The sequence below is a fragment of the Paroedura picta genome, chromosome 8 (genome assembly GCF_049243985.1).
Source record: "Paroedura picta isolate Pp20150507F chromosome 8, Ppicta_v3.0, whole genome shotgun sequence".
Taxonomy (NCBI): Eukaryota; Metazoa; Chordata; class Lepidosauria; order Squamata; family Gekkonidae; genus Paroedura; species Paroedura picta.
In genome coordinates, this window is record NC_135376.1 from 59,049,981 (window position 1) to 59,069,053 (window position 19,073).

A 19,073-nucleotide genomic window follows, 5' to 3' on the forward strand; every position below is an offset into this window, starting at 1 on the left:
GAATGTCGAACAAACCAGGCAAATTTTCTTTGGATCTTAGAGTCCACCTCAAAATTTAGGACTCCAGTTCCTTGTTCAGCCTTTAGAGCTATGAATGGACTTCATTTACAATACTGCCTGCCACAAGCCTTGTTTTTGTTTTTAATATACACGTGATTTTTAAATACTCTGCTTCAAATTTACTGGTGGCAGTGTCTGTATGTAGTTGCAGAAATTTATAATGTCTGTCATAACAAACTGTTAAAAGTCTTTGTTCAGTTTATCACCAAAGAAAGCTTCCATAACTACATACTGAAACTTCCTGTGTTCAATCATTTTAAAAATTCATCTCTCTTGTAAATAAAGTTTAATTTCCCCCATTTTATCTTAAATCCTGCACACACTTCTGATCACATACTCTCAGGACTAAAATCAGGACTTAGTTTCTTCCGAGGAGTATCGGATGCATAAATGTCAAGTGTATCACGGATTTGTAAGTCTGTCTACAATGTGCAGAAATACATTTTGTTCATATATATATGTTTTTTTTTTCATTCAGCATTTTTGTGGTGTAGTTAGTGGACTACCAAAATTGATACTGAAGTAGACATAGGGTGCCACCAGGTAGAATTCTTCATCTCACATTTAGTTTTACACTAACAAGGATCAAGATGAGCAAATACTTGATTTTTTTTTTGCACTAAAAGTGTCTACAAGAAAAACCATGATGTGGTTAAATATGTTATATATATCATTCATAAAATTATAACATAATTTACTTTGGATGAAATGTTGGCCTCTAGCCTAGCCAAGAAGATTAGTAGGAATTGGCTTCACCATTCTCCACTACTTCTACACCCAGTGCAGCACCCATAAGTACTAGGGTTGCTATCCTCCGTGTGGGGCAACAGAAATCATTCCCCCAGATAGAATGGTCACTTTGAAAATGGTCACTTTGAAAGTTGGACTCTATTGCCCAGTATCCTGCTGATGTCTCTGGAGAGGTTGCATATACATTCTCTTAATAAATCATGGAGGAGTCATCCAATTTTGAATTGCAGTAATGGATGGGGGAAGACTTGCAACTATCTGGTCCAATAATCTTTTAAAGATTGCTGGCAATTTGTACTCATTTTTGATGGGACTTTGAAAGTCAGTGGCACCAACACTTGCAGTTCCCCCCTCCTTTTATGATGCTGTAGAAATAGTGAATCACTGTATTATGCCTTCTTATCCAAGTTACAGATTGAGCAACATAGCTTTAGTCTGAGCAGCTGAGAACTTAACCTGTATGCCAAACTAAATGCAACACCTATCTGAGAACATGGGGTGCAAAGAAGATAGGAAGAGATAAGCAGAGTTGTAATTGCCCCATCACATGGGGAGTAAGTTGCATATGAGTGATGATGCTAGAGTCTCTAGAGCTGTGTGGCTGTTGGAGACAGTGTCTGTTGCCTTTCTCCATGCCATGGGTACAATGGCAAAATCACCTACGATTTTAGGCCAGAATCTCAGCACACCAAATGATGAGAGATGATACCATCTTCCCTTTTATTTGCATTAAATGTACATACTTTATGATTGTGTAGACTTAATATTTTTAATATCATCCATACATATAAGTAAATATGTTTATATGTGGGCTTTCTTATACTTTTCTCATTTACAGCCTTTTGCATAACACAAAGCATTGTTTTCCGTGACATGTTTTTTTAAAATTTCCCTAGTAACTTCCTTGCGGCTAGTTAATGGAACCAACCGATGTGAAGGTCGCCTTGAAGTGTATCATAATGGCAGCTGGGGAACAGTTTGTGACGATGGCTGGTTCATGAATGATGCAAAGGTTGTCTGCAGGCAGCTTGGATGTGGACCAGCAATTTTAGCACCTGGAAATGCCCACTTTGGTCGAGGCTCAGGCAGCATTTGGCTGGATAATGTTCAGTGCACTGGGAACGAAGTTGGCCTGGATCGGTGCAATCATGCCCCATGGGGCACACACAACTGTGTTCATAGCGAAGATGCTGGCGTCATCTGTGAAGGTATTAATACACACAACCATTTAATTTCTCATTTGAGTTACATTGTCTTTATACAGATAAAATAGAAAACCAGTGGAATTACATACTGCTTTCTGCACATTTAATAAACAGAGTCTGTTTGCATTAAATTACAGAAGTTAATTTCCTTCTCAATTACAGTTTTGTGACTATCATCAGCTATTAGGTGTGTGGAAATCATAACGTTCCATTGGGGAATTGGGAGATATTAACATGAGTTTCAGTCAGTCAGAATCTTTATCAGTCATTAATTATTAAATCATATATAAAACAGTAGAATAAGATGGAAAAGAGTTGGGAAATTAGAATATCTGAGTATAACAAAGGGGAAGAGGTTATCTGGATTTTTTCTTCCAGTTTGTTCTCCTGACCTCATAAAATTTAAAAGAAACTTAGCATCTTGACTAGTGATAAAGGGCGCCATAATTGTTGTCAGTTTCATTGGCCTCAACCAACTACTTGGCAGAGGAGCTCTCTATTGCAGGCCCTGCAGAACTGTGCCAGCAATTCTGCAATCTGCAGGGACATTGTGATCCAAATGATCATCCGGCAAGCAAACTTGCAGTTGTAAATGAAAAGCTTCAGTATCCAGCATTTCAAAAAAAATCATGTAATGATGTTGAACTTTCCAAACTTAAATGAATAATTGGTTCATGGAGATCATCCAGTTTTGGTTGCATAGTATTTGCAATGTATGGCTGTGAAAGTTGGACCATAAGGAAGGCTGAGCGTCAATGAATTGAAGCTTTTGAACTCTGGTGCTGGAGAAGACTCTTGCAAGTCCCTTGGACTGCAAGGCGAACAAACCGGTCAGTCCTAGAGGAGATCAGCCCTGACTGCTCCTTAGAAGGCCAGATCCTGAAGATGAAACTCAAATACTTTGGCCACCTCATGAGAAGGAAGGACTCCCTGGAGAAGAGCCTAATGCTGGGAGCGATTGAGGGCAAAAGAAGAAGGAGACAACAGAGAATGAGGTGGCTGGATGGAGTCACTGAAGCAGTAGGTGCAGACTTAAATGGACTCTGGAGAATGGTCAAGGGCAGGAAGGCCTGGAGGATCATTGTCCATGGGGTTGCAATGGGTCGGACATGACTTCACACCTAACAACCAAGTAAAAGCTATGCTGGCTAGTTCATGCAGTTGGGTTGGGTTCTCCATGGTAGCAGTAATGCCTGCATCAGACATTTCCTGAGCATCCTGTGTTTCCCATACAGTTGATGCTAACTTCGGAAAGAAAAGGATTCAGAACATCAGCAGTAGATTATAATTTGTGAAGCAAGTTTTTGTGGTGTTCCAAATTTAAAAGAATACACCTGTATTTCCCCTTACATATAATCCAGTTACAGCAGCTAAATTGTCTAGAATGTTAAGACTAGATTGTGTAACATCTAAACTGTTCTCTACAGTAGAGGAAGCAAGGCAAGCAGAGACATCTTTAAAGTGTCCTTTAAAAAAAAAAAGTTATTATAGGCTCAGCATTAGACGGCACAACTCTGTCCTAGAGTTCAGGCAGCAATGGTTAAAGGGACTTGCTCACAAAAAACTCTAGTTACAAAGATGTCATAAGAGGATGACAGTGTTTCTAGCTGGAAAAGCCACAAGGAAAACAGAATTGTCAAAAGTTAGCAAAATTCTCAAGCCATCTTTGGAGGGGAGACAATGCTCAAAATTGAGCAAGATCAATATGGCAAGCTTCAGTTCTAAAAGTTCATAAGTCAGCAGGTAACACCATTTTCTTTATTGTTTCCAGTCCTCTCATCCCCAGCGCTTGTACCGGAACACTCACTTTTTCAAAGGTCAGATCCACAGGAGCTGAGCAGTCATATGGAACATTTTTTGCATTAGGGCTTTATGTACTTGCAGATGGATAATGTAGGATTGAAGAAAGCTTTTGAGAGAGGGCAGAGAAGTCATGTTTTGAGAGAATCCAGCAGTTAGTATTTCTTGTCCTGTTAGTATTTCTGAGACTATCCAGATTCAAATTGATCCCAACTGCAGGTGAAATTTTGATGGGAGCTCTAGCAATAGCACTGCTGGAAATTGGTTTCAGGTTTTAGTACTGCCAAGGCTGAAGACAAAGCAGTACAAGCTTTTAGACCAGGGGTAGTCAAACTGCGGCCCTCCAGATGTCCATGGACTACAATTCCCATGAGCCCCTGCCAGCAAATGCTGGCAGGGGCTCATGGGAATTGTAGTCTATGGACATCTGGAGGGCCCAGTTTGACTACCCCTGTATTATACACTCACTAGGTCACATTGATAAAACAATGAATCATGCTTTGAAGGGGAAAAAATGTTTTGTGTTTGCCTTTGCCAAAGAAACTTCCCCACTAGTGCGGCTAACCAATGGAAGCAACAGATGCCAAGGTCGTGTTGAAGTCTATCATGAAGGCAGCTGGAGAACAGTCTGTGATGATTACTGGAGTCTTACCAATGCACAGGTTGTATGCAAAGAGCTTCGATGTGGACCAGCAGTATCAGCACATGGAGGAGCCCATTTTGGTCAAGGTTTAGGCCTTATTGCCTTGGACAATGTTCAGTGCAGGGGAAATGAATCCTCCTTGTTCCAGTGCCCTCATGCACCGTGGGGCACACATGACTGTAGCCATTTAGAAGATGCTGGTGTCACCTGTGGAGGTATGCCTACACCACACTAATTTCCCTCTGAACTTGAATTCTACTTTTAATTTTTATAGATCACTGCAAGAAATTTATTACAGCTCAAATGCCACAGCTGAGTCTTTTAAGTAAAGATGGACAGAAGCCTTTAAAAAACAGTTCTGTTTGGGGCTTGGTTGAAGTTTAGGCTTGGTTGAAGTTGGGGCTTGGTTGAAGACCTAGAAGAGCATATATTTTTGATTGTGCTGTTACATACTGCTATGCAAGTTTGGTGTAGTGGTTAGGAATGCGGACTTTTAATCTGGCATACTGGGTTCGATTCTGCACTCTCCCACATGCAGCCAGCTGGGTGACTGATAAAACTGTTCTGACCAAGCAGTGATATCAGGGCTCTCTCAGCCTCAAACACCTCACAGGGTGTCTGTTGTGGGGAGAGGAAAGGGAAGGCGAATGTAAGCCACTTTGAGCCTCCTTCAGGTAGAGAAAAGCGGCATATAAGAACCAACTCTTCTTCTTCTTTTAGTTAATCTCCATATTAAAATTGTTATTAGCCATTCCTCATTCTGCTAGTCCTATCTGTAGGTTCAGAAGTATTACAGATTCCTGTATTATTACTGAACAGGTCAACACATATTTATGAGTTTTAGCTCATTGTTTTGATCTGTTAATGTATCCTTTCACAGATACCTGTTTTAGTTTGCCAATTCTTAAAACTCAACATAATTTGGAGGATTATTAGAGATAATCCACATAATCCACCAAAAATTAACTTAATATGAACTGCTGGACCTAACTTTAATACTAACACAGGAATGAGTTAGCATCAGTATTCGTTTAATGAGCCATCTTGACAATTTTAACAAAACAAAGTACTATTTAATTTAAAAAAAATATTCCTGATGCAGCTACCTTGAGACTGGTCAGTGGATCCAACCGTTGTGAAGGTCGTGTTGAAGTATACCATAATGGAACGTGGGGAACAGTCTGTGATGATCATTGGAACATAAAGGCTGCACAGGTTGTATGCCGAGAGCTTAGATGTGGACCGGCAAAATCAGCACCACTAAATGCCCATTTTGGTCAAGGCACAAGCCTTATTATCTTGGATGATGTTCAGTGCAGGGGAAATGAACGTTCCTTGTTTCACTGCCCTCACGCACCTTGGCGCAGACATAACTGTGGTCATAATGAAGTTGCCAGTGTCATCTGTTCAGGTATGTGTAGACGAAAATGACTTGCCTTCTAATCCAATAAACTTTTAAAGTTTTGGAGATGATTTGGTAAAATTCTTACAGGGCCTGTAAAATGGAGCTCTTCCACCAGGTTTACAGTTGAGGCTGGGCCATGGAAGATTTGATGGGTTCGCCACTCCTTAGAAAGAGATTACATAGTCATTCATCACTGTTGGTGGACAGCCGACAATCTGGGGATCCCCCTTAGACACCGGAAGGCAGCTTTAGGGGTTAATAGGGCTTGGAGTTGTTGTCACCAGAGGGTATTTGTAATGGGTTAATTATCAATGTTTTATGTGGGGTTTTATTTATTCATTTTTGAATTTGTATCCTGCCCCCCCCCCAACAACGTCAGCTCAGGGAGGCTCACAGATAAAACAGTAAAAGTCCCATAACAATTAAAACATTCCCTATAATTGAACTAAAAACAAAAAACAGGCATCAAGATGACAATAAATAGGAAAAAAGGGCGGGGAAGCCTCTCCCCCATAACAACGCTGTTTGGGCCTTGGCCACAAACACAGCTCTAGAGATTGAGATCTTCTTGGCATCAGATGTTGGCCCACTATTTAACATAGGCATAAGCCTAAGGATAAGGCATAAGTCTAAGGATAAGGTGGGACCCCCAGATCATAACACTGGGCACTCCAACCCCCCCCCCCCCGCCCTCAACCAAATGGCTGGTGGAAGAGCTCCATATTTTATCTGGAACCCCACCACAAGATGGTTTGCCCGGGAGTGGCGGGATATAAATCAGATAAATAGCTATAGCCCTAGACATAGACATAGACATAGACATAGACATAGACAAATAAATGGCTATAGCCAAAATTTAGGACAGTATAGACAAAATATTATAAAATGATGATGACCTTCAAAACTACTGCACATCATTAGTGGAGAGTTAGAACTGTCCATAACGATATGCTGGAATTGAAAGATACATTGTAAGTTGAGAATTTGGATGTGAAATTCCAATCAAGAAGTGCTTGTTTCAGTTAACAGTCAGGCAATATTGCAGTTGGGAACACGGGCAATTTAATTTCCCATTGAAGCAGGAGGAAATTTTTTCCCTTCACATCATGAACTTAAATATTCAAGATCAGTGTTCCCCAACCTATTTATCACCGGGGACCACTCAACACTTGACAATTTTACTGAGGCCCGGTGTGTGTGTGTGGGGGGGGGGAGTTTACTCCTCTACTCTCAACCACTGCCCTAACGCTCTCTGATCGCTATGGTAATGTTTAAGCATCCCTTCAAAATAAGATACAGACACGCCACAACACTGAACATAACGAACATTTTATTTTCATGGAAATTTTAACTCATGACAATGACAAATCAATGGGAACTCTGAGCTTGTTTCTCTGCAATGAGATAGTCCCATCTGGGAGTGATGGGAGACAATGACACCCGAAGTGTGTTGTAAAGGGCCGGGGGGGATGAAGGGCCGGGAGGGGGGGGAGAAGGCATCCTTCACGGCCCACCTTCAATTAGTTGACGGACCACATGTGGTTCGCAGCCCACAGGTTGGGGATCGCTATTCAAGATGATAAAGACTAGCATGGAGGAAAAGGATGTTTTATGGGACCTCCATATAACTACTGATTAGCTGGGTTTGGAAGCATCCTTGAGTTTGCTCAAGAATGTCACAAATATCACAGTTGTTTTTTCACACGGCTCTGAAATTCCGCCAGAGATCCCTGAAGCATGACAAAGCACCTTGGGGAGAAGTTTGCTTTATATGAGCTTTTATTGGTTTCCCTGCATTGGACCAAACAGCTCATTCTGCGCAGAGTATCATGTTACACTAGCAGATATAGAAGAAGATGTAGGTGTAGACACAAGGTATTCATGGAGATTCCATTCAGTTGGTAACACATCTGGATCAATGTGAGTTACACAAGTTGGTATTTTGAGTACTGAGGAAATTAGAGTAGTATTTGTGATGACTTGGGACATAAATGAAAAGGCACACATAGAGTCCTTGGAGGTCAAGAAGTCCTTTCAATCTCTGGAGATTCCTTCTTTAGCCAAGGCTCTGGAAACACCGAGTTTCAATTAGAAGGTTCTAATTCTGCTTAGGACAGTACTGTAAATTGCTAGTATAAATCTTGTGTGAGAATCTTTTCTGTATTTTAACCTATAATCCTTTATTTATTTTTTCTACTTCATATAGAATTTGGTACTCAAACTAAAAAATAATTTCTGGGGCCATCTGATCCTCTCATCTCTGATCATCATCTTCTTCATCATCATCTCATTATTCTGATCACTGGCATATCTGAACCTATTATGCCTGTAGAGCATGTTGGCTCCTCTTTAGAATAACTAAACTTTGCACGTAATAGGCAACTTTTCTAATGATCACACTGTACTAAACTCCAGGCATGTTGATTTTGTACCTGATCATCTTCAAATAAAGGCCTTGATGAATTATGCATTGCAACTTTCTGTTATCTCAGAGGATTTTTGTTTTATATTTTTAACTTTATTTTACAGCTGTGGTTATTATTGTTAAAGTAGCACAATGCAAACAAGATTTTTTTAATTGTCATTGTAGAACAGGCATGTAAAGTGAGTTTGTTACCCAAAGTAAACAGTCTCCACTGAGTTTGGGGGAATTAGCTTAGAGGCAGGGTGAGAAGAGGATAACTGGGATCTCCATGCAGTTATTTTTGGGCAAGATTTTTACTGGAGCAAAAAAGAAAATAGGATAAATCAAGGCTTCACACAGCAAACACAAACAAGAGCTAACTAGGAAGATCAGGGAAGAAAGGGGAAAACATGCTAGGGATGGGTGATAATCACCAGTCTTTAAAAGGTCTGTGGAAGCAACAAAGTCAAAGAGGAAATGGCCAGCATTTTGAGAAGCAGAAGAGAACCAGCACACGTGGGGGTGTGAGGAGGATCCAAGAACACATACACACAGGCTATGATGATAAAGAAGAGTTGGCTTTTATACCCTACTTATCACTACCCAAAAGAGTCTCAAAGCAACTTACAATTGTCTTCCCTTCCTCTCCCCACAACAGACACCCTGTGAGGTAGGTGAGGCTGAGAGACCAGCTGTTATGTGGACTGTGACTAGTCCAAGGTCATGCATGTGGAGGGGCAGGGAATTAAACCTGGCTCACCAGATTAGAAGCCACCATTTTTAACCACTACACCAAACTGGATAATCTTTATAATGTAAATCAGTTAAACATCTATCTCTATTAAAATCTATCCACTTTCAAGCAGGGTAGGATGTGTATATAGTGAAGACACACTGAAATATACCAGCTGCCTGGTGGATCATGATCACTCAAAGGCTGCCTTAAAAAAGAGCAGCCTTGGATGTCCTGTGGAACCTAAGGAGGTCCCACAAAGCACTCACCTCTTCAGGCAGCTGGTTCTACAGAACAGGGGCCATTGTTGAGAAGGCAATTTCCTGAAAAAAGGCCAGCAGTTTGTGGACCAGGGATCATCAATAAATCCCGAGATGAAGATTGGAGAACAAGTTAACAAGTTCAGTTGAGAGATAAGCAGCGGCATTCATGGCAGAGCGGGAACTGAAACTTGATATTCAATCTCCAGACTTCACACTCTTCTATTTTCATCAGTTACATTATTTCAGTCTAAACTACTATGCGGGGCGGTTGTGAAGATAACATAAAGAGAAAACCATGCAGGCTGCCAGAGCTCCTAGACAAAGGGCAACATAAAAATTGGACAGGCAGACAGATATTTAGAGCCAGTTCTTCCAAAGCAAATGTCACTGAAAATATTCCACTGTACCTGAGACCAAGCTAGTTTTATTAATTGAAGAACAGGGTAAGATTTCTGAGAGAACAAGAATACCAAAATATAAAGAAGCCAAGAAAGATGGCAGCATAATTTGTTTAGCACAATGATTTTGGCAGATATACTTTGTTTGCATTGAAGAGACAAACACTTGTTTGGCGGACCTTACTCCACCAGTGTCGGGAACCCGCTTGCTAACTGAAAAAACAGGGTGCCCCTTGAAGAAAACGTCACGCCAGGCCGGGTGGACGATACAACAGGAACAAGCTTTATTTCAGCAACGTGGAGTCCGCTGGTATGGAGTAAGAGCTTCCACCGAACTCCAGGTGGAAGCTCTCTTTTATACAAAACCCACCTCCTTTGGCTGTATTGCCCCACCCAGTACTTCCGGAGGGAACATGCTGATACAATCATGACTCATGCACATATGCGAGGTTTTCCGGGGTTCCCGATGGCCCATTTTCCTGGAACAAAGGGCCATCTCCGGGCCCTTGTCAAAAGGTGGAGGGGGACATTGAGGTTCTTTAGCGGCCATTGCCACCTCAACGATCAGGTGGGGCGCCCAGCTGCCGGCTTGCCTGTGATCACCATGCCCTACCTCCGTGATCGCGGGCGCCTCTGATGGCGGGGTTCGGTCTGGTTCCCAAGCCACCAAGGACCGAACCACGACATTCTGCCCCCCCAAAGGTCCATTCTCCAACCCCCCGGGACGGCCAGGATACCGCTTGTGGAAACGTTCAGTGAGTCGGGGCGCAAGGACGTCCGCTGCCCAGACCCATTCCCGGTCCCCCAAAGCGAAGTCCTTCCATTCCACGAGGTACTGCAACTTCCCCCTGTGGAGTCTAGAGTCCAGGATATCCGCCACCTCGTGGTGCTCCCCCCCCGGCAGGACCTCGGGCGCTGGCGGGGAAAACACGGGGTGCCAAACGTCACCGTCCGGAGTTTTTTTTAGAAGGCTCACGTGAAAGACGGGATGGATGTGCCGGAGGTTCTTGGGGAGCTTGAGCTTGACCGAAACTTCGTTGATCGGGGCCAAGACCTCGAAAGGCCCCAAAAACCGAGGGCCTAGCTTCTTGCTGGGCAAATTCAACCGGAGGTTCCGGGTGGAAAGGTAAACTCGATCCCCCGGTCGGATCTCCTCAGCTGGTCGTCTCTTCCGGTCGGCGTCCTCTTTCTGCGCTGCCTTGACTTTGTGGAGCTGCTCCTGCAGCGACTTCCAGCAGATCCCGGCACGCTTCCCCCACTCGCGAAGGTCGGCCGATTCCCGGGCGGGGACCTCTCCAAGCTCCGGGAAGTGTCTCAGGTCTGTCCCGTAGACGACGGCAAAAGGCGACATCTCCGTGCTGCTGTGGTCTGCGTTGTTGTACGCGAACTCGGCCAGGGGGAGCAGGGGCACCCAGGTGTCTTGATGATAGGAACCGAAACACCGCAAGTACTGCTCCAGTACTTGATTAACCCGCTCGGTCTGCCCGTCCGTCTGGGGGTGGTAAGCGGAGCTCAGCCCTTGCTCGATGTCTAACAGGCGCAGGAAAGCTTGCCAAAACCGGGACACGAATTGTGAGCCCCGATCGGAAATCACCTTGTCCGGCAGCCCGTGCAGTCGGAACACGTGATCCAGGAACATCCGAGCCAACTGTGAAGCACTGGGGACACTGGCGCAAGGAATGAAGTGGGCCTGTTTGGAAAATAGATCTACCACCACCCAGATCACCGTTTTCCCCTTGCTGGGAGGCAAGTCTGTTATAAAGTCCATGGAGATCACTGACCACGGCCGGGTCGGGACCTCGAGCGGGTGCAGCAGCCCTTTCGGCTTGCCAACCCCCGGCTTGCAGGTCAGGCAGACAGGACAACCACTGACGTAAGCTTTTGTGTCCCGCCGCAGACTGGGCCACCAAAACCGCCGCCGGGCCAACTTCCAGGATTTTACGAAACCGAAGTGCCCGGCGGTCTTAGCATCGTGGCAGAGGCTGAGGGCTTCCCGTCGTAGCCCTTCCGGGACGTAGACAGCCTCCCCCCTCCGCCAGAGACCGGAGTCCAAAATCAAAGAGTCCCGGAGCTCAGCCAGCTCCTCGTCTGTCCCGTAGGCTGCCACTAGGCGGTCTCGGAGCGGGGCGGTCGCCGGGTCGGGCTCCCATTCCCCCCTGGCCCAACGCCTAGTGACGACCCCCCGTCCCAGCTGCTCCTCACCGAACACAGACCTGGTGCAGGGAGCGTACCCCTCCCCATGATGCGGCAGCCGGGAGAGGGCGTCCGCGAGGAAATTCTCTTTGCCGGGGATGTGACCCAGCTTGAAATTGTACCGCGAAAAGAACTCCGCCCACCTCATCTGCTTGGCGTTCAGGGATCGCGGTTGCCGGAGCGCCTCCAGATTCTTGTGATCTGTCCAGACCTCGAACGGCTCCTCTGTTTCCTCCAGCCAATGCCGCCATTCGGTGAGGGCGAACTTAATCGCAAATGCCTCCTTCTCCCAGGTAGACCAGTTCCGCTCCGTTTCGGCGAATTTTCGTGAGAGGTAGGCCGCCGGCCTCAGCTGTCCCGCCTGGTCTCGCTGCAGGAGAACCGCCCCGGCTGCTGCGTCGCTGGCGTCGACTTGTACCACCATCGGCTGGGTTGGGTCGACGTGCAGTAGCGTGGGCTCAGACGCGAAAGCTTGCTTGAGGGCCAGGAACGCTGCCTCCGATTTCTCATTCCAGCCGAGCGCTGCGCTGGGCCGCGTGGCGCGAGGACCTCTCCCCTTGGTACCTAGCAAGTCCGTGAGGGGAGCCACTACGGAGGAGTATCTGGGGATGAAGCCTCTAAAAAAATTAGCAAACCCCAGGAAGCTTTGTAGCTGTTTCCGGGTGCGGGGCCTTTCCCAGTCCAGCACCGCCTGCACCTTCTCGGGGTCCATAGCTATGCCCTGGGCTGAGATGCGGTAGCCCAAATAGTCCAGGGAGGGACGGTGGAATTCGCACTTAGCCAGCTTCACGTATAGGTGGTTTGCCAGCAGGCGCTTTAACACCTCCCTCACCAGGGTCACGTGCTCTTGGGGATCTTGGCTGTAGATCAGGACGTCATCCAAATAAACAACCACCCCCTGAAACAGAAGGTCCTGCAACACCTCATTAATTAGACTCATGAAAACCCCAGGTGCCCCGCTTAAACCGAACGGCATCACTTTAAATTCGAATTGTCCCAATTGACAGTTAAACGCCGTTTTCCACTCATCCCCCTCCCGGATGCGTACCCGGTAGTACGCCTCCCTTAGGTCCAGCTTAGTGAACAGAGTCCCTTTGCCCAGCCGGGCCAGCAAATCCGGGATCAGCGGGAGGGGGTAAGCGTTCCCCGCTGCGATGGCGTTGAGGCCCCGGTAGTCCTGGCACAGCCGTCGGGACCCATCCTTTTTCCGGACGAACAAGACTGGAGCTCCCATGGGACTGGAAGCGGGCCGGATGAAACCTCGGGCCAGATTTTTTTCCAAAAACTCCCGGAGGTCCTTGAGCTCACCCTCACTCATTTTGTAGATGCGCCCTTTGGGCAGTACCGCCCCCTCTGGGATGTTGATAGCGCAGTCCGTGCGGCGGTGTGGGGGTAGCTCGTCCGCTTCCCGCTCGCTGAAAACGGCTGCGAGGTCTCGGTACTCTGGCGGGACCTCGGGCTCTGGTTTCTCCTGCTGCGCCGCCGCCGCTCCCCTGGGACGCGCCGCCGTCCTCTTGTGGCTGGAATTCTCGCGGGGGACCCGATGCCGTGCACCCACCGTCAAGTCGAACTTCAGGGTCCCCGCCCGCCAGTCCACCACGGGGTTGTGTTCCTTCAGCCAATCCAGGCCCAACACCGCCCGATATCCCGCTACGGGGACCTGGATCAGCCACCGCAGCTCTTGGTGGTCCCCTATGTGGATGGCGATAGGACCCACCTCCTCCCCGAAAGGTCCCCCCTGAATCGGGCTGCCGTCCATCTGGACGAAAACCAGGGGAACCTTCCGAATGCGCTTCGGTAGCCCCAAAGCCCGGGCTATCTGGGGGTGGACCATGCTGTGGTCGCATCCAGAGTCCAAAAGAGCCTCCCCCACCCAACTTAGTCCGTTCTCCGGGTTCCGGAGCTCTAAAATTACCACGTTCGGAGGTCGCGCCTCATGCTGTAGGGGTTTTCCCTCGCACCGCGGGACCTGCTGCCCGGCGCCGTCTACAGCAGGTCCTGGCCGTTTCCCGTCGCCTGGACGCTTCCCGGTTCGTTGCGGAGGTCCTCCGCCCGGCGTGCCTGCTGGGGGCGTGTCGCACCTCCCCCCTGGGAGAGCCCGCGGTCCTCCCCCCCTTGCCGTTGGCACGCTGCTGCGAAATGTCCTGACCCCCCGCATTTCAGGCACAGTCCTTCCCGGCGTCTCCTTTCCCGCTCGGGGTTCGGGGGTCGTTTGGGGCGAGAGTTGTCGGGGCCCGGTCTTGGCGCCTCGGCTGACCCGCCTTTGGCCTCCCGGGGGGGTGCGGCGGCCCAACCCAGGCTGGCTTCCAGCTTGGCGACCACGAAACACCACCCCTCCAGTGTAGACAGATCTTCTTCCGTCCCCTTGATCACGGCCCATTCCCTGAGCTTCGGGTTAAGGCCCTCCCGGAAGTACTCGATTTGGGTCTCCTCGTTCCAGGAGAACACCTTGCCTGCTTCCCTCCGGAAAATGTCTATATAGTCCATAACCCCCCTAGTACCCTGTCGAAGTCCCTTGATCCGACTCTTTGCCTTGTCCTCAGCCTGGGGGTCCTGGAATCGTCGGCGGAGCGCGACCACGAAGTCCTGCAGGTCCTGAGTTGCCGGGTCGCCGCGCTCGGCCAACCCCAGGTACCACTGACCCGCCTTGCCCTGGAGACACGAGGCCACCCCCCAGACCAAGTCCTCGGAGTCCTCATACCGGTCTCCATATCTCCGGGCATGCGTCAGCGCGTGGAGGAGGAACTGCGGGAGGTCGTCCGGCGTCCCGTCGAAACGCGCCTTAAGCTCTGGGGGGGAACGTTTTGGAGAGTAGTCCGACCCCCTCCGGATCCGGGATTCTCGGCGTCCGCCGTCTCGTCCTGCTCCGCTCCACCGGCTACCAACTTGCCCAACGACGCCGTGCCGCTCCCTGCCTTGCACGTCGCTCCTGCGTTGGTCCGGCTCTCGCCGCCCCGTCGGCTCACCTGCTCCCCCGAGATCCTCTGCTGTCTCGCCTCTCCGCTGGCCGTCTCGCCTACTCGGGACTGAAAACTGCTCCGGGTCGGGGTCCGGGGCCCGCTCACCAGTGCCGGGCTCGTCCTCGTCGCTGGAGGCGTCCTCACTCGACGCGATCCCCTCCGCCGTTGTATTACCAGTCCCTCCGGGCCCGGCCCGAGCTTGCTCACGGGCTTCAGCTGCCTGCAAGCGCCTGGCCAAGTCCGCCATGGCCCGCCGCAGGTCCTCTAGGGATTCCTCAGGTCTTACCGGGCGAAGCGCCTGCCTCAGCTGGGTGTCCCAGGTTGGGGCCAACCCCCCAGACCTCGGCGCGCTCCCCGCCGTGCTTGGGAACCCCATGGCCCGGCGCCTTCCCTTGGCCGCCGCTGCCGAGGGTCTCGGGGTCCCGGACAGCTGCTCCTGGCCCCCCGATTTTCGGAGGAAATCTCCCGGGGACATTAAACCCATGTTCCCGGGGTTCGTGGGGGTCGAGACCGCCTCGTTGCTTGAAAACGCCATCTCTGGATCCGTCCCGATAAGCGCTCGGATGCGATGCCGACCCTGGAGTTCGGTGGGAAGCTCTTACGATGTCGGGAACCCGCTTGCTAACTGAAAAAACAGGGTGCCCCTTGAAGAAAACGTCACGCCAGGCCGGGTGGACGATACAACAGGAACAAGCTTTATTTCAGCAACGTGGAGTCCGCTGGTATGGAGTAAGAGCTTCCACCGAACTCCAGGTGGAAGCTCTCTTTTATACAAAACCCACCTCCTTTGGCTGTATTGCCCCACCCAGTACTTCCGGAGGGAACATGCTGATACAATCATGACTCATGCACATATGCGAGGTTTTCCGGGGTTCCCGATGGCCCATTTTCCTGGAACAAAGGGCCATCTCCGGGCCCTTGTCAAAAGGTGGAGGGGGACATTGAGGTTCTTTAGCGGCCATTGCCACCTCAACGATCGGGTGGGGCGCCCAGCTGCCGGCTTGCCTGTGATCACCATGCCCTACCTCCGTGATCGCGGGCGCCTCTGATGGCGGGGTTCGGTCTGGTTCCCAAGCCACCAAGGACCGAACCACGACAACCAGAAACCTGGGTGTGATCCTTGATGCCTCCCTTTCCAAGGAAGCACAGGTCATGAGAGTAGCATGGCAGTCATTCTACCACCTATGCCAAGCCAAGCTACTAGGCCCCTGCAAATCTAGCCACAATGATCCATGTCACGGTCACTTCTAGACCAGACTTCTACAGCTCACTCTACACAGGCCTTCCCTTAACTTTGATCCAGAAACTGCAACTGGTCCAGAATGCCATGGCCACCTCAAAAATACACTGTGGAGGGCACAAATCTGGCCAGCACTCCAACAACTGCACTGGCTCCCAGTTAAATTTTAGAACAGGCTTAAGGTTTTGGTAATCACCTTCAAGGCCACATGTGGTCTGGGCCCAGTACAGCTGAGAGACCGCCTCCCTGCCTATACCCCCCAAAAAGCCACATGCTTTGCCACCACCAACTGGCTGAGCATCCCCGGCCCCAAAGAAGCACATTGGACCTCAACCAGAGCCAGAGTTTTCTCTGTCCTGGTGCCCACCTGGTAGAACAAGCTCCCAGAAGAGATCAGGGCCCTTCTTGAACTCCCACAATTCTGCAGGGCCTGTAAAAGAAAGCTCCTCCACAAGGCATTTGGATAAGGCAGCAACGGCGCCGGAACTCTGTGCAGCAGCGCCCGGCCCAACAGCAGCAGCAGCAACTGGTGGCGGGAGATGCGGCGGCCGCAACTGCGCCGCCACCCCATCCCCAGAACAACGACCCCCGGCACTGTCTCCCGCCGCCGAGCACGCCAATCCCCGTTTCCACCATCCTGTCCTACACCTCAGGTACGTGCCGCGCCGGAGGGACACATAGAGGAGCCGGCAGACGCCGGGAGAGCCACACAGGCCGGACCATCCCCGGCCTCGGGTGCACGGCCGGCTGCCACCAAGTCGCGCAGCCACCCCGCCCTACTCTATAGGCCCGCTAGCGCCCGCTGTATTTAAAATGCGGCAGGCTTAGTTTCTAGTTTGGAATAATGCAGGATTTTGCAGGAAACCATTTTCAGGAATTCCTAGAGCTACTGCCGTAGCTTCTGGATATTCCACATAAGTGACATCAACGTGCACATGGTGCCACCCACCCTCCTTCTGGATGTTAGTCTTGGCTGGCAACTTTAGGGTGGCTCCATGAGGAGATTATAACATTTGAAAACTGCTTCCCATCTGAACATAAGAAGATGTCTTATGCATGAGTAGCTTTCTTTCTTTCTTTCTTTCTTTCTTTCTTTCTTTCTTTCTTTCTTTCTTTCTTTCTTTCTTTCTTTCTTTCTTTCTTTCTTTCTTTCTTTCTTTCTTTCTTTCTAGTTCTCCTAGAGTTGCTTCCCAGAAACTGACTCTAAACACACAAATTCCATTTAGCAATAGACTGACCTAACTTCCATGAATTTGTTTGAGCCAGATATAAAGTCATCTAAATCACTAGTCATCATCACATCTTGTGGCAGTGAATTCTATATATAAATTCTGTACTTCGGTTTTCTATTCTAAACATACAGTTTCAATGACTTTCACTGGGTGACACTAAGTTCCGTTATTACTAGAAAAAGCTAAAAAGCCCTCTCTATTCACTTTTTTCTGTACTAAGCAGAATTGATTAGTTTGACCCTATGGATTATTAGATTCCATGCCAACATTCCTGGAAGCTGTACTGTCAGGTGGATCAATAACTGGTTGACATATCGTACCCAGAGGGTACTTGTTAATGGTTCAGCATCTTCTTGGAAAAAAGTGACAAGTGGAGTATCCCAAGGATCTATCCTGGAGCCCGTGTTGTTCAACATATTCATAAATTATTTGGATGAGGGATTAGAAGGGATACTTATTAAATTTGCAGATGATACTAAACTGGGAGGGGTAGCAAACACAACTGAAGACTAAACTGAATAAAATGAAGTTCAATAGGGACAAATGTAAAGTTATGCATTTAGGTAGGAAAAACCAAATACACCAATATAAAATGGGGGTGACTTGTCTTGGAAGTAGCATGTGCGAAAAGGATATAGGAGTCATAGTAGACCATACATTGAACATGAGTCAGCAGTGTGACTCAGTGGCTAAAAAGGCAAATGAGATTTTGGGCTGTATCAAACGGAGTATTGTGTCCAGATCAAGGGAGGTGATGGTACCGCTTTACTCTGCTCTGGTTCGGCCTCACTTGGAGCACTATGTTCAGTTTTGGGCACCCCATTGAAGAGGGATGTAGACAAATTGGAATGTGTCCAGAGGAGGACAACAAAAGATGGTGAGGGTTTGGAGACCAAGACATATGAAGAAAGGTTGGGGGAGCTTGGTCTGTTTAGCCTAGAGAGGAGACGACTGAGAGAGGATCTGATAATCATCTTCAAGTATTTAAAAGGGTGCCATATGGAGGATGGAGAATTGTCCCAGAGGGACAGACCAGAACAAATGGGATGAAATTAATTCAAAAGAAATTCCATCTAAACATCCGGAAGAAGTTCCTGACAGTTAAAGCGGTTTCTCAGTGGAACAGGCTTCCTTGGGAGGTGGTGGGTTCCCCATCTTTGGAAATTTTTTAACAGAGGCTAGATAGCCATCTGACAGGGAAGCTGATTCTGTGAAGGCAAAGGGGTGGCAGATTACAGTAGATGAGCGATTGGGGTGTGAGTGTCCTGCATAGTGCAGGGGGTTGGACTAGATGACCCATGAGGTCCCTTCCAACTCTATTATTCTATGACTAGTAATCAAGCCCGCTGCAACTAATACAGCAGGCGCTAGGTTAGGGAGCCCCCGGCAGTCGGGCGGAGCGCGACTGCTGGGGGCTCCCTGGGTCGGCAGCCTGACGTGTCGGGAGGCGCTTTGAACCTTTTGCTCCGCGCGGCTCGCAGTTGCTTCCTTGTCGGAAGTAGGTGAGGGAGAGAGCCCTGATATTACTGCTTGGTCAGAACACCTCTATCAGGGCTGTGATGAGCCCAAGGTCACCCACATGGCTGCATGTGGGGGAGCTAGAAATCAAGCCTGGTTTGCCAGATTAGAAGCCTTCTCTTAACCATTACAGCAAACTGGCTAGAATTAAGGGGAAAAACCTACAATAACAAAAGAAACAATAATGAAACAAATCTATTTAAAAAAAACCATTCACATTAGAATTAATGAAACAAATGAACAAACTTCCATGTATGAGCTTTCCAGGG

The 19,073-nt window shown here is 48.5% G+C and overlaps 1 protein-coding gene across 1 annotated transcript; it reads left to right on the plus strand.

The window, feature by feature from the left end:
* Positions 1 to 2: 2 nt before the first annotated feature.
* On the plus strand, positions 3 to 17,255 carry LOC143844015 (scavenger receptor cysteine-rich domain-containing protein DMBT1-like). The gene is made up of 7 exons (XM_077350948.1): positions 3 to 18; positions 1,707 to 2,018; positions 4,249 to 4,254; positions 4,356 to 4,673; positions 5,561 to 5,869; positions 16,510 to 16,707; positions 17,227 to 17,255. Exons 1-7 carry the CDS (start codon positions 3 to 5, stop codon positions 17,253 to 17,255), a joined length of 1,188 nt encoding a protein of 395 aa, XP_077207063.1.
* Positions 17,256 to 19,073: the final 1,818 nt, after the last annotated feature.

Bases quoted from the DNA above. Each gene is read 5' to 3' on its own strand.
- LOC143844015 (XM_077350948.1), top strand. The intron at 5,870-16,509 runs GTATGTGTAGAC...CTCCTCCACAAG, and splicing joins TGCCAGTGTCATCTGTTCAG to GCATTTGGATAAGGCAGCAA. The intron at 16,708-17,226 runs GTACGTGCCGCG...CTTTCTTTCTAG, and splicing joins CATCCTGTCCTACACCTCAG to TTCTCCTAGAGTTGCTTCCC.